Genomic DNA, 13,504 nt, shown 5'->3' on the forward strand with positions numbered 1-13,504 from the left:
TATTGAGTCTAAATTGTTATAGAATTTACTAACACTATCTCACTATTTTGATCAATTACTGGATTAAAATATTGATTTTGTATTTCAAATATATTAAGCCATAGTTTAATGTAATTATTATATCATAACCAACCTGGTAATAAATGTAGGGATATAAGGGGTAATTGTAGACTACAAATAATTTACACTTGTTTGAACTAATTTATCTACCTATCAAATCTTTCATAGTAACAAAACCCAGGAAAATTCTATTTCACTACCTCTGTATACTGTGTAGAACACAATTAAAATTACTAAACAGACCACAATGCACACTACAGCAAGAAAAAGAGGGCATAGTCAGCTGCATTTTATAAAATGCACCATTTTTGCACAAATATGCCTCTCACTTGAACACAAAGATCTGGTAATTGATCACAATATTAAGGAAGACTAGTGTCATGGAATTCAACATATTTTCCTGTAAGAGATTGCCTTTATTATTATCTAAAATCAATTTGTAGGTTCTAGTAGCAGTCTGTCAAGAAACTGGACTCCAATGGGCCCAACTATTGTAGCAAGTAAAAGGAAGAAAAAAGGAGGTCGAAAGTTAATTTTTATTGAGCCACTACTGTGTGCCTGGCATTGTGATAGCTTTTTACATATCTTATTTATCTGAAGGAAAGGAGTGAAAAAGTTAAATTTCAACCCCATTTCTAATTTTAATTCTACTGATCCTACCTCTATTATGTAAATTCTCACTCCCTTTCCTTTTCTCTTATCCTTGGCCCCACTTAATCTCTCACTGAATCCTGAGATGACTTACATGATTGTTAGAATTCTTTCCCTTTTGGTTGATAATTTTATCACTTGAGTTTGGGGAGGGAGTAAAATGAAACTAAAGTAAGAGCATGGGCCTTAGACTTAGAGAGCTTGGTGTTGTAGGTTAAGTTAAATTATCACTCTAAGTCTCAATTTCCACATATACTTCTTTGTAGGATCACTGTAAGGAATAAATGACATAAAATAAATAAAGTGCTTAACATTATCCTTGGCACACTATAAGAACTTAGCAAGTGTTGGCTATAATTTTCATTATAAAAAAAGTAAAATGGATGCTTCACTAGTTACCATAACTCACTTAAAGCCATAAGTCAATTTCAGAGCAAAAACTGGAAGCAAGTTTCCCCATCATTATTCTGTGTAGTTTTCAATATTTTAGAATATTCCTGTGATGTAAAGATATATTTATATATTCTCACAGTACTTAAATATTATCAATAGATATAGATTCATTAGCTCATTTGTAGCTTTTAAAGACTTTTATATTCATTTGATAAGTATCAGAATCTTTGCTCTACAAAAAGTATCCTTTAAACAGGTTATTTTTCATTAGAGACTAATTTCTATCCTTTTAGAATTGACCAACTGGAAATTGGTCCATCTATCCAACAGATGTCATGTTTGTTAAGGTCATGTTGGAGAAATAGAAGCAACTTGAACACTAGAAGAGGGAGAAACTGACTGTCTAATGAAGCAGCTGCTTTAGCACACTATCCAAATCCTCATCTTAGGGGATAAGAAACTTTATTCTGGACAACCACTTTGTACAGTTCCTAGTGATGAGAACTTAATCATCATCAAAACTGTCATAGTGTGCAAAGGCTTTTTTTGATTAACATTCTGCATTAATTCCTATTAACCTTATACTCACATGTTTAATTTTTTAATTTATATTAACTTCTATTCACTTAGATAATGAACTCATTGAAGAAATACCACAACTTTAATTATCAGTGTTCAGCAGCCTCCCCAAAATATCACAAACTTTTCAGTTTATTCAAAGCCAAAATTAAAATGACTTCTGCCTTAAGATCAGTAATCAGAGAAGGATCAGACTTTTCACATAAGTCTTCTAACCCCTAGACTTTGGCCTTTCTATTTAAAATTTCTTCTACGATTGGAACATGCAAAAGCAAATTTAGTTAAAGCTAAAACAGAAAATAATTACTCATGCTAAAAAATTAGTGAGCTCTAAAAATATTTACTGCAACAAAACTATTTTTGTCAAATGAGGATTATTAATAATAAGATTATTTTACCTTCATTTTTAAACAATATACTCTATTTGGGTACAGATATGAGTACAAAGTGAATCAACTGAGATAGAAAATAGTCTAAAATAAAAATCATGTGATGTTCACTTTCTAAATTTGAGATTAAGAAAAATAACCCTTGAAAATCTGCCACAGGCACAGAATGCTATCATTCTTAGCCTAGAAAGGGATTCATGAGGTTCATAAAGCAAGAAAATTTGATGAACTTATTTAGTTCAGCACAATAGTTTTAAAACTAACACTGCAGTCCTCTTTTGGGAAATGAACAGCTAATTCAGCTACTACATATTAATTAAAAAAAATGAACATTCAAAATAATCAATATACCAGATAATTTAATGAACAGATCAGTCTTAAAGTATATGAATGCTGTTAAAAAACACATTAACTAGGTAATTCAATAATTTATAAAATAAAACTTAAAATTTATATCAAGAAAATGATGAATTTGTATGCATCGTGACTTTAATTTATATTCCAAATTATTATCCCAGTTCATGGGGTACATAATTTTACCTTGTAGCTGTCCATATAGAAATGCATATGTAACCTCAGTCACCACCCAAATTCCTCACGTTCTTTTAAAACTATGCCTTACATTCCATCAAATAATTAAGAGAATAGTTATTCAATTATTTTTTAAAAGGTTATTCAACTATTTTCTACACAAACAGGCATTTTATTTCATTGATTTTTTCACACTTTAGGAAATGTTTATATTAGTTCCTCCCACTGACTCAGAAGGTAATTATACATACCACAGTCTGATGATTAACTTGAATCACTTCATCACCAGCATGGATTTTTTTGCACCGATCTGCAGGTGACTAAATGTAACATAAAGGAAATGATAAAGAACAAATTTTGTCAGTCATCTCTTCTCTTGAAACACTATAATAAGTTCACCTCTTTAAATTAGATCAATAATTTAATTATCATGTTCTAGGAATTAAGCTAACAAAAGATTACTAGCTTTTAATATACTGTTTGCATTCTATGTATAACTAATGATGGAAAGTAGAAACACAAATATATATTTGTGTTATAAAAGACCAGCATGTTTCTGAGAGCATAAAGGGAAAATAATAATTGGTATTAACCAGTGCAAACTTTATACAGGCAACCCTAGTAGGCTCTACTGGGCAAATGGTTCAAAAATGCAATTCAAAACATTATCTTTTTAAACTTTGATCCTTTCTATTTAAAGTAAATAATTCACATTCACTTTAGCAAATAAATATTTCAAGTATATGCTTATGATCAGCATTAGAACTCTGTCAACTGATAATTAAATCACTAGTTTATTTCATTATTAATATCATGGATTCTGAATAACTTAGAAAACCAAGTTAAAAGTTACATTATGTAACATTCTCTATCTAAATGTCTAATTATAAGAACATCCCATTTCTTATGTTTCATACAGTATATTATATTGGCAAACAAAACTACATGAAATAAAACTAAAATGCCTGCATTTCCACAAGAGGTGACAATTTCATCACTTTTTAAAAATTCTCATAAGACTAAAAGCAAAAGTAAACAAGCAAAAAACAACTTTGATAAATTAATGTGACAAGTTTATGAAGTCTTTAGAAAACTAAAATGAGATCTGAGATAGAAATTTTATAATATTATAGGCATGGGTAATTAACTTAAAATACTATTTTTTATTTTCCTTTAGTGACTACTGATTATTGATTATACATATTGCAATGTGTATGACTCTTTTTTTTTAGATTTTATTTATTTATCTTTAGAGGGGAAGGGAAGGAGAGAGGGAGAGAAACACCAATGTATGGTTGCCTTTCGTGCGTCCCCTGCTGGGAACTGGCCTGCAGGGAACCGGCCTGCAACCCAAGCATGTGCCCTGGCAATGTGTATGACTCTTGAATGTACAGAAAATGTGTTTTAATGAAAAATATACTTGTGCACTCATGTGTGTTAATTTCTCAATCAAATACAACTATAAATACTGTAATGTTTATTCATTAGTATCTACTGAAAGCTAATGAAGAATGATATGGTGATGGAATTGTAAAGTAAAATGCTGCATTTGAGACCTTGGAATAGGATTTACTTTAAAAGTGATTTCTCATTCGTTTATTTTCTTATCCATTTCCAATTTCCAATTATTTCAAAAACAAAGAAGTCAAAACAATATTAACTTCAATTTTAACAAATTTTAAAATCCACAAAAGTTACTTGCCATAGACTACAATTCAAGACGAGGTGATGTCATATGGAATTCCAGTTTGAAGTAGTAACACAAGTATACTATTAAAAGGATAATTCATCTAGGATATTAACCCAACCCTAAGAATGATGTCATAACAAGAAAAGATTGTATTTCTTTTATAGCATCTTTAGGAGGTGGGTATATTTTAATAAATTAGACAAGTACCATATAAGAATTCTAAAAAGTTTGCAAATCATTACTTTAATAAAGCCATAACTATAGAGTCAGTCCTTGTGCTATTTGGCTCACAGTTGATGTTTTTAAAGGATGGTATGAAATAAAAATATCTCATTGTGGTTTTAATTTGCATCTCTCTGAAGGCTAGTGATGCTGAGCATCTTTTCTTTTTGTCTCTGGGCCCTCTGTATGTCCTCCTTGGAGAAGTGTCTGTTCAAGTCCTTTGCCCATTAAAAAAATTTTTTTTGTCTTTCTGGAGAAAATGGAGACAAGTATACTTGAATAACAATAAAAAAAAGAAACAAAACTGTCCCTGGTTGGTGTAGCTCAGTGGATTAAATGCTGGCTTGTGAACTAAAGGGGTTCATTTCCAAGCCAGGGCACATGCCTGGGTTGCAGGCCAGGTCTCCAGTAGGGGGCACATGAGAGACAACCACACATTGATGTTTCCGTCCCTCTCTTCCCTTCTGTCTACAAATAAATAGAGAAAATCTTAAAAAAAAGAAACTGAGCAGAAAAAAGTAAAAATATCAAGCCAATGGCTCTAGTCATGAAGTAAAAGAAAGTGATAGTTGATACATAAAATTAAAAGTATCTGAAATGACTTTTTGTAGCAGTAAGTAAAAAGGGGACTAAGTCTTACAAATTATAGACTTCTAGTTTTAAAAGGAAATGTAAAGATCATTTTGTCTAAGCCCCACATCTTCCGTATGAGAAAACTAAGAAACTAAGGCACAGCAAAGCAAAATAACTTAGCCACTTTAGTGAGTAGCTTTACTAAGACTCAACACAGATCTCCTAATGACAAATGACTGAGGCTACCAAAAATAGTAAAATATCTTGAAGAAAAAGGAACTAAGTGATGGACTATTAATATTTGGTTCATATCTGAACTACTAACAGAATCAATCTTTCTTTGATAACTTGTCCATTTATCAGATATTATTGAGTAATTAATATGATCAAAGCATAGAGGTCAACTTTTTTTACACAACAGACCATATAGGAATGAAGTTCCTTCCAATTCTTCAAGATACAGTTCAAAATCACAATTTTTGTGATTCCTTCTCTGATTTCACTTGGTAGTATTTACTATTCTTTCCTTTGTCCATCTATGCGAATTTCACAGCCTGTTTACACAGATAAATGCCTACTTGTACTCTGTAGAAGCAACAAGTTAATTTAACTTTTAAATTCTTTCAATACCTAGCCCCCTGCCTGAAACAGAAAATATGAACAAATGTCTGTTAAAATGAATGAATAAATGAATGATCGGAAGGATATATAAATATATGAGAATGATCAATCAATGAAAGTTTATGGTTTAAAGTATGTCACTGCATTTATAACATTAAATAGTTCACGATATTAATTTAAATGATATTCTTGATCTCACATACCTCTCATATTTAATGCCAAATGTGAAGTCAGTACAGCAACCCAACTATAACATATTATTATGTGTTTCATCATTCTTAGAAACCAAGAGAAGTTGGGGGGAATCAGGAAATATTTAAAGTAATAGTAGAATTAGATGACAATGTTAATTTTTAAAAAGAAAATGCTAGTAAAATGGTAAGGTCAATAATACCTTAAGATTAACTAATTCCACCTCAGTTTTCTTTGAAAGAACACAGCAAAAACATGCACGCTGTCAGAATTTCTAAAAGAATAACATTCAAAGATCTGCACCTCGTTAAAAGAGTAAGAAGAAAATCTGTGACCAACCCAATGCAGAAATAATGATTTATTATAATATTCAAATCTATTATAATGATAGTATTAATGCCCAATACAATGACTTATATTTATGTAACTTTACAGCAGTCGTTCACATTTATTAACTTGTTTGATTTTTCACAACAACCTAGTGAGGTATGTAGTGCAGATGGTTTATCTCCAATTTATAGATTAGGAAACTGAATTAATGAGAGGGTAAGTGACTTGCCAAAAATGACACTGTTATTAAGTGGCAGAACTGCTTGTAGTACTGGGGCCCTGGGACTCATTCTGACCCACTGCTTGCAATAGTTCTCACAGGCTGCTCTCCAGAGTTTTTGATTCAGTAGGTATGGGGTGGGACCTGAGAATTTGCATCTCTAACAAGTTCCCAAGGGAAGCTGATCCTGCTAGTCCAGGGAGGCCCTCACTGAAAACCACTGAGTTATACCAGGCTGCCTCCACTAAATTAAGCTGAATTACACAGAAAGTATTCTGAAAACATGACTTATCTGATGTTTCTTTCTTATGTGAGCTAACTTTCTTAACATAAACTATTTGACAGATGGAAGTAGAGTATTTTAGATGTCACAGTAATTTGTCATGAACCAGAAAATACTTAACAAAAACAAATCTCTGCCTGCAAACAGAAAACATCTGATTTACTTGAAGTAAATTGCTATTCTAAACTAAATAAACTGATTGAAATTCTCCCTAAACCAGCTGTTACTAACTTAATATATTTCCAGTTTTATCTCCTAATTAGTTCATACTCTCAGAAGTCAACTGTAATTATGTGAGATATATAAGGTTGTTTAACAATAAAAGAAAAAAAACATTATTTGAAATGTTACAACACTTACATTTTCTGTAGTTCCAGTAATTACGTGGAGGCCATCATATGTTGATTTAATATACATACCCTAAGAAAAAGACAGCATCACAAAAAAAGTGAAGCAACTGGAATATTTCCAGGTATATTTACAAAAAAATTACTCTATCAAATTACTTGGTTAGATTTTTTTAAATTTTATTTTTAAATTACAATTTATATTCAATATTATTCTGTATTAGTTTCAGGGGTACAGAATAGCAGTTAGACAATCATATTCTTTGCAAATTATTTCTTCCAATATTTCAAGTACCCACCTGACACCACACATAGTTATTACAATAGTGTTGAACCGTATCAAACTAAAATTGCCACATCCCCCAGGAATGAGTCTATGACTCAATAATGCTATCTTTAAACTGGTAAGAAATTCTTATCTGAATTTTCTGGGTTCTAATGTTTGCCTGAAGAAAGCTGTACATGGCTTAATCAAATAACTACTTAGTAAGCGAACTGCCTATAAAACTTGTAAAATGCAGCTTCATAATGCAATACTCTGAAGAAAGAACACACCTCATCCCTCAAAATCCACACTATAGGTTCTGTGGCAAAATAAAAATTACAATGAAAAATTCAAACACTGGTATGCAGTTAGCTTATTATACTTGATATATATTATACAATAATAAGTAGGCTTCTACAGAGCCACTTCAATTACAACTAACTAGATACAGAAGAGTGACAAAACACTGTTTTTTTTTTAAATTTTATTTAGTTATTTTTCAAGTACAGTTTTTTGTCTATTTTTCCCATCCCAGCCTCCCCTGCCCCTTGCTCCCCACCTCCCTCCCATTTCCTCCCCCCACCCCTTAGTTCTCGTCCCTGTGTCCTTCCTATTTGTTCCTCCAAATCCCTCCCCCTTTTTGCCCTTAACTTCCCTTCCTTCTCCCCTCTGGTCACTATCCCCTTGTTCTCTATTTCAGTGTCTTTGTTTTTTGGGGTTTTTTTCTGCTTACTTGTTTGTTTTGTTGTTTAGCTTCCTGTTAAAGGTGAGATCATATGGTATTTGTCTTTCAGCACCTGGCCTATTTCACTCAGCATAATGCTTTCCAGTTCCATCCATGTTGTTGCAAAGGGTAGTAGCTCCTTCTTTCTCTCTGCAGCATAGAATTCCATTGTGTATATGTACCACAATTTTTGGATCCATTCATTTACTGATGGGCACCTAGGTTGCTTCCAACTCTTGGCTATTGTAAATTGTGCTGCTATGAACATTGTGGTGCATAGGTTCTTTGATATTGATGTTTTAGGATTCTTAGGATATAATCCTAGCAGTGGAATTGCTGGGTCAAAAGGCAGGTCAATTTTTATTTTTCTGAGAAAAATCCATACTGTTTTCCAGTATGGTTGTACCAGTCTGCACTCCCACCAACAGTGAACTAAGGACCCCTTTTCCCCACAACCCCTCCAACATTTGTTGTTTGTTGCTTTGTTTATGATAGCCATCCTGACTGGTGTAAAGTGGTATCTCATTGTGGTTTTAATTTGCATCTCTCTGATAGCTAATGATATTGAGCATCTCTTCATGTGTCTCTGAATGTTCTGTATGTCCTCCTTGGAGAAGTGTTTGTTCAAGTCCTTTTCCCATTTTCTAATTGGGTTGGGTGTCTTCTTAGAGTGGAGTCGTGTAAGTTCTTTGTATATTTTAGAGATTAAACCTTTGTCTGAGGTATCATTGGCAAATATGTTTTCCCATACAGTTGGTTGTCTTGCTAATTTAATACTGTTTTCTTTAGCCATGCAGAAGCTTTTTATTTTGATGAGATCCCATTTGTTTATTCTTTCCTTTACATTCCTTGCTCTAGGGGACATATCAGTAAAGAAGTTGCTGCGTGAAATATCTGAGATTTTCTTGCCAATGTTCTCCTCTAGGACTTTAATGGTGTTATGACTTACATTTAAGTCTTTTATCCACCTTGAATTTATTTTGGTGTATGGTGTAAGTCTGTGCTCAAGTTTCATTTTTTTGCATGTAGCTGTCCAGTTCTCCCAACACCATTTGTTGAAGAGGCTATCTTTACTCCATTTTATGTTACTGCCCCCTTTGTCGAATATTAATTGACTGTAGAGAGTTGGGTTGATTTCTGGGCTCTCTGTTCTGTTCCATTGGTCTATGTGCCTGTTTTTATGCCAGTACCAGGCTGTTTTGATTACAGTGGCCTTGTAATACAGTTTGATATCAGGTATTGTGATCCCCCCTACTTTGTTCTTCTTTCTCAAAAGAGCAGCTGCTATTCGAGCTCGTTTATGGTTCCATATAAATTTTCGAAGTGTTTGTTCTATGTCTGTGAAATATGCCATTGGTACTTTAATAGGTATTGCATTGAATCTGTATATTGCTTTGGGTAGTATGGACATTTTGATAATGTTAATTCTTCCAATCCATGAACAAGGTATATGTTTCCATTTGTTTGTGTCTTCCTTGATTTCGTTCTTCAGGGCTGTGTAGTTTTCTGCATACAGGTTTTTTACCTCCTTGGTTAGGTTTATTCCCAGATATTTTATTTTTCTTTTTGCTATATCAAATGGGATTTTTCTCTTTATTTCTGCTTCTGCTGATTCACTGTTGGTATACAAAAATGCCTTTGATTTCTGGATATTGACTTTATAACCAGCTGTTTTGCCAAACTCATCAATTAGTTTGAGGAGTTTTTGGGTAGAGTCTATAGGATTTTCCATGTACACTATCATGTCATCTGCAAACAGTGACAGTTTTGTTTCCTCCTTTCCTATTTGGATGCCTTTTATTTCCTTTTCTTGCCTGATCGCTGTGGCTAAAACTTCCAATACTATATTGAATAGAAGTGGTGAAAGTGGACAACCTTGTCTTGTTCCTGATCTTAGTGGAAAAGCTTTTAGTTTTTTCCCGTTGAGTATGATATTGGCTGTAGGTCTCTCATATATGGCCTTTATTATTTTGAGAAATGCTCCTTGTATTCCCACTTTGCTGAGTGTTTTTATCATAAATGGGTGTTGTACCTTATCGAAAGCTTTTTCTGCATCTATTGATATGATCATGTGATTTTTGTCTTTGCTTTTGTTTATATGATGTATTAAAAACACTGTTAATGTAAACTGTTTTTCTCCTGGTATTTTGTGGGATCCTACATTTTCTGCCTTTATTTCTTATTGATGAAATTTTAATAATTATATACAATACTTTCCAATAAAGAGGATGAGATTCCATTTTCCATTTAAATAAAGCCATTTTTGAAAAACTTCACTGAACTGTAAAGATTATCCAAAAATCCTGAAACTGAGATGATTACAGCAAACAAAACCTTTAAATTATGGATAGTCATAGGACTTAAAAGAGCTTTACCTATAAAAGTGCTTTGCATTGAAAAATATTGATTTGAAAAATAAAAAATACTAATTTTAATGAATTTGAAGTCTGAAATATAAGGGACTTAACATAACCAACAATATCATTTCAGAAAAAGCATACATGTAAGCACTTATGTTAGAAAGTTATTATAATGTTAATTTCCCATACCCTTATGTTAGTTATATATTTAGATACTGGAATATACACGTATTTTCATTGAAAATAAGTACAAAATATAAACAGGAAGCAGTAAAGTTCATGGTATGGAATTATTAAAAGTCATCATGTAGGTTTTAATTCTGAAAAATCATTTCAATAATGTCACTGTGTCTAAAATGTTGGTATCAGTCCCCCAAATGGCAAAGCCTTGATCTCTAATATGAAACAAAATGAATGTAATTTTAAAAAAATTATTTATTTATTTATTTATCTTTAGAGGGGAAGGGAAGGAGAGAGGGAGAGAAACATCAATGTATGGTTGCCTCTCGTGCGTCCCCCAGTGGGAACTGGCCTGCAACCCAGATACGTGCCCTGATTGGGAATTGAACTGAGATCCTCTGGTTTGCAGGCCCATGCTCAATCCACTGAGCTGCACCAGCCAGGGCTGAATGTAATTTTAAAAGATGTTTACTTACCTGTGAACTTTAGTTTCTTAAAGGGAAGTTCATTACTATGTAAAATAAATTACCTCAACACAAGTGCAAATAGAAATTCATTAAGAAATTAGCTAATAGTCTTTTGCTATGACCATATGGTAATATTCAAGCTTACATTGGTGACAAGTGTATAACATACCTTTGAAGTTGATATTTATTCCAGTATTTACTGGAAGGTAAATATAATGGTGCTATTATAGAACTCAGAAAAGACAAGATTCTTGAAATCATTCCCCTTCACTACCCATGGGAATTAACAAAATGACATTAGTAAAGGATCTTAAAGTATATTTGTGATAGCTAAACACTGAATTTTGTTTTAGTTTTGTATGTAGAATGATTGTGAGAAAATAAAGTGGAAAAGGACAGTGAAAAAACAATAGATATTGCTTGGACATACAAAACAATCATCACTCATTATTTGTCACCATCATCACTAATATCTACTTGTTATAACATGGCAGGGACTATTTTAAGTTTTTACATTTAAAATAGAAACGATCATTACTTCTGTTTTAGAAATAAGGAAATAGGTAAAGAAAGGTTAGGGAGTCTGCCTAAGGTGGTACAGCCAGTTTCCAAGCCCAGGCAGTCTGACTCCAGACCATAATCTCAACACTAGGATCCTGACTTATTGATTTATTAACAGGTGAGTTGTACACCTTCACTTATCAGAATATTTAGCAACTATAGATATTAAAGCCAAATGTTCACTATTTAACATCTATTTGAAAATACTAAGAACTCTTTAGCACACATGTACTATGTGCAGTGCATGTATAGAGTAACTGAGATTTAATATTTTACAAATTTACTTTAATCACCTATCTCTTTTGACAACCATAAGCTAAAGCTTATTATATTGCCCTCACAATTCTTTCAACACTGTGCATTACTGATTATGGATTAAGGAGTTTGACAAGAGGTCTAAATAATCTCATAAATGATTAGATCATAAAGTCTAGTATCTTAAGAGAAAGGTTTAGAAAAGACATTATAATTATTGGCACAATAAAAACTTCTGGAGATAATCTAGTTATGACTCTGGAGATAAAATCTGGGTGTAACTATACCAGGAACTTTTAAAATGGCAGTTGTAAACTAAAGCAAGTATGTATTAGTTATAGGAAGAGAATTGCATCATTACTTATACATAATTAAATGTTATATAATATATTAAAGCTACTTTTTCAAATGGTTGAAAAAGCAACCATTTGAAAGCAACCATTTTTTCAAATGGTTGAAAAATGTTTAAATGCTTAAATAAAGAAGAATCTAGCTATGTATGCAGAATTCAATTCTAGCAACTTTGTAGTTATGAGCAGTAGAATAGAAATAAAGCACATTTTAACTTTTATTAAAATTTGTTATTGTTGTTCAAGTATGGTTGTCTCCATTTTTCCCACCACTTCCCCCCACCCCAGCCATCCCCAATTCCCACCCTTGGTCCTACACCCATTTGGTTTTGTCCATGTGTCCTTCATACATGTTCCTGAAAACATTCTTAAAATGCACAAAGAATGAATACATTTTCTTTCTTGCAATATTTCCACTTTTAAGTTCAACAAATCATTTTCTGCAACTGCTTTTTTTTAATAGGTGGGATAAATGGTGATAGAGACTTGACTTGGGTGGTGAGCACACAATATAGTGTACAGGTGATGTGTTGTAGGACTGAGCACCTGAAACCTGTAAGCTTTTTTTAAAGGTTTTATTTATTTATCTTTAGAAGGGAAGGGAAGGAGAGAGGGAGAGAAGTATCAATGTATGGTTGCCTCTCATGTGTCCCCTGCCTTGAACTGGCCTGCAACCCAGGCATGTGCCCTGACTGGGAATCGAACCTCGATTCTTTGGTTCACAGGCCCGTACTCAATCCACTGAACTACACCAGCCAGGGCTGAAACCTGTAAGATTTTGTTAACCAGTGTTACTCCAATAAACTTAAAGAAGAAAAAAAATAACAAAGCTAACTTATTTATCCTTTTGATCGTCCTCTGGTAGTACTAATGAGAAAAATATCCAAAAGTCAGGGGCCAAAAGAAAGAGAAGAAACAAATTGCTTGGATGACCTTTGAACCAATCAACTTTTTTAAAAATTAATTTATTTTATTTTATTGATTATGCCATTACAGTTGTTCTATTCCCCCCTTCAGTCCCCTCCACCCTGCCCACCCCCTCCCCCACCATTCCCCTCCTTTAGTTTATGACCACGTGTCTCAAGTTCTTTAGATTCTATATTTCCCATACTATTCTTACCCTACCCCTATCTATTTTCTATCTACGGTCTATGCTACTTATTTATTTATTTTTTAATTTAAATTAAAAAATTTTTTTATTTAGTTATTTTTCAAGTACAGTTTTCTGTTTGTTTCTCCCATCCCAGCCCACCCTGCCCCA

General features: G+C 32.8%; 1 protein-coding gene across 4 annotated transcripts in view; it reads right to left on the reverse strand.

Annotated features, from left to right (window-relative positions):
- Positions 1-13,504, reverse strand: part of CNKSR2 (connector enhancer of kinase suppressor of Ras 2) — a 313,411-nt gene that overhangs the window by 150,447 nt on the left and 149,460 nt on the right. For all 4 annotated transcript variants that reach the window (XM_037129263.2, XM_037129190.2, XM_037129132.2 and 1 more), the window contains exons 7-8: positions 7,095-7,154; positions 2,855-2,923 (exon numbers count right to left, since the gene is read on the reverse strand). In XM_037129263.2, the coding sequence (XP_036985158.2) occupies positions 2,855-2,923; positions 7,095-7,154 (129 nt within the window). The remainder of the gene's footprint in view (positions 1-2,854; positions 2,924-7,094; positions 7,155-13,504) is intronic.

The sequence above is a fragment of the Artibeus jamaicensis genome, unplaced genomic scaffold (genome assembly GCF_021234435.1).
Source record: "Artibeus jamaicensis isolate MK-2021 breed Jamaican fruit bat unplaced genomic scaffold, CSHL_Jam_final scaffold_1283, whole genome shotgun sequence".
In the NCBI taxonomy this organism is placed as follows: Eukaryota; Metazoa; Chordata; class Mammalia; order Chiroptera; family Phyllostomidae; genus Artibeus; species Artibeus jamaicensis.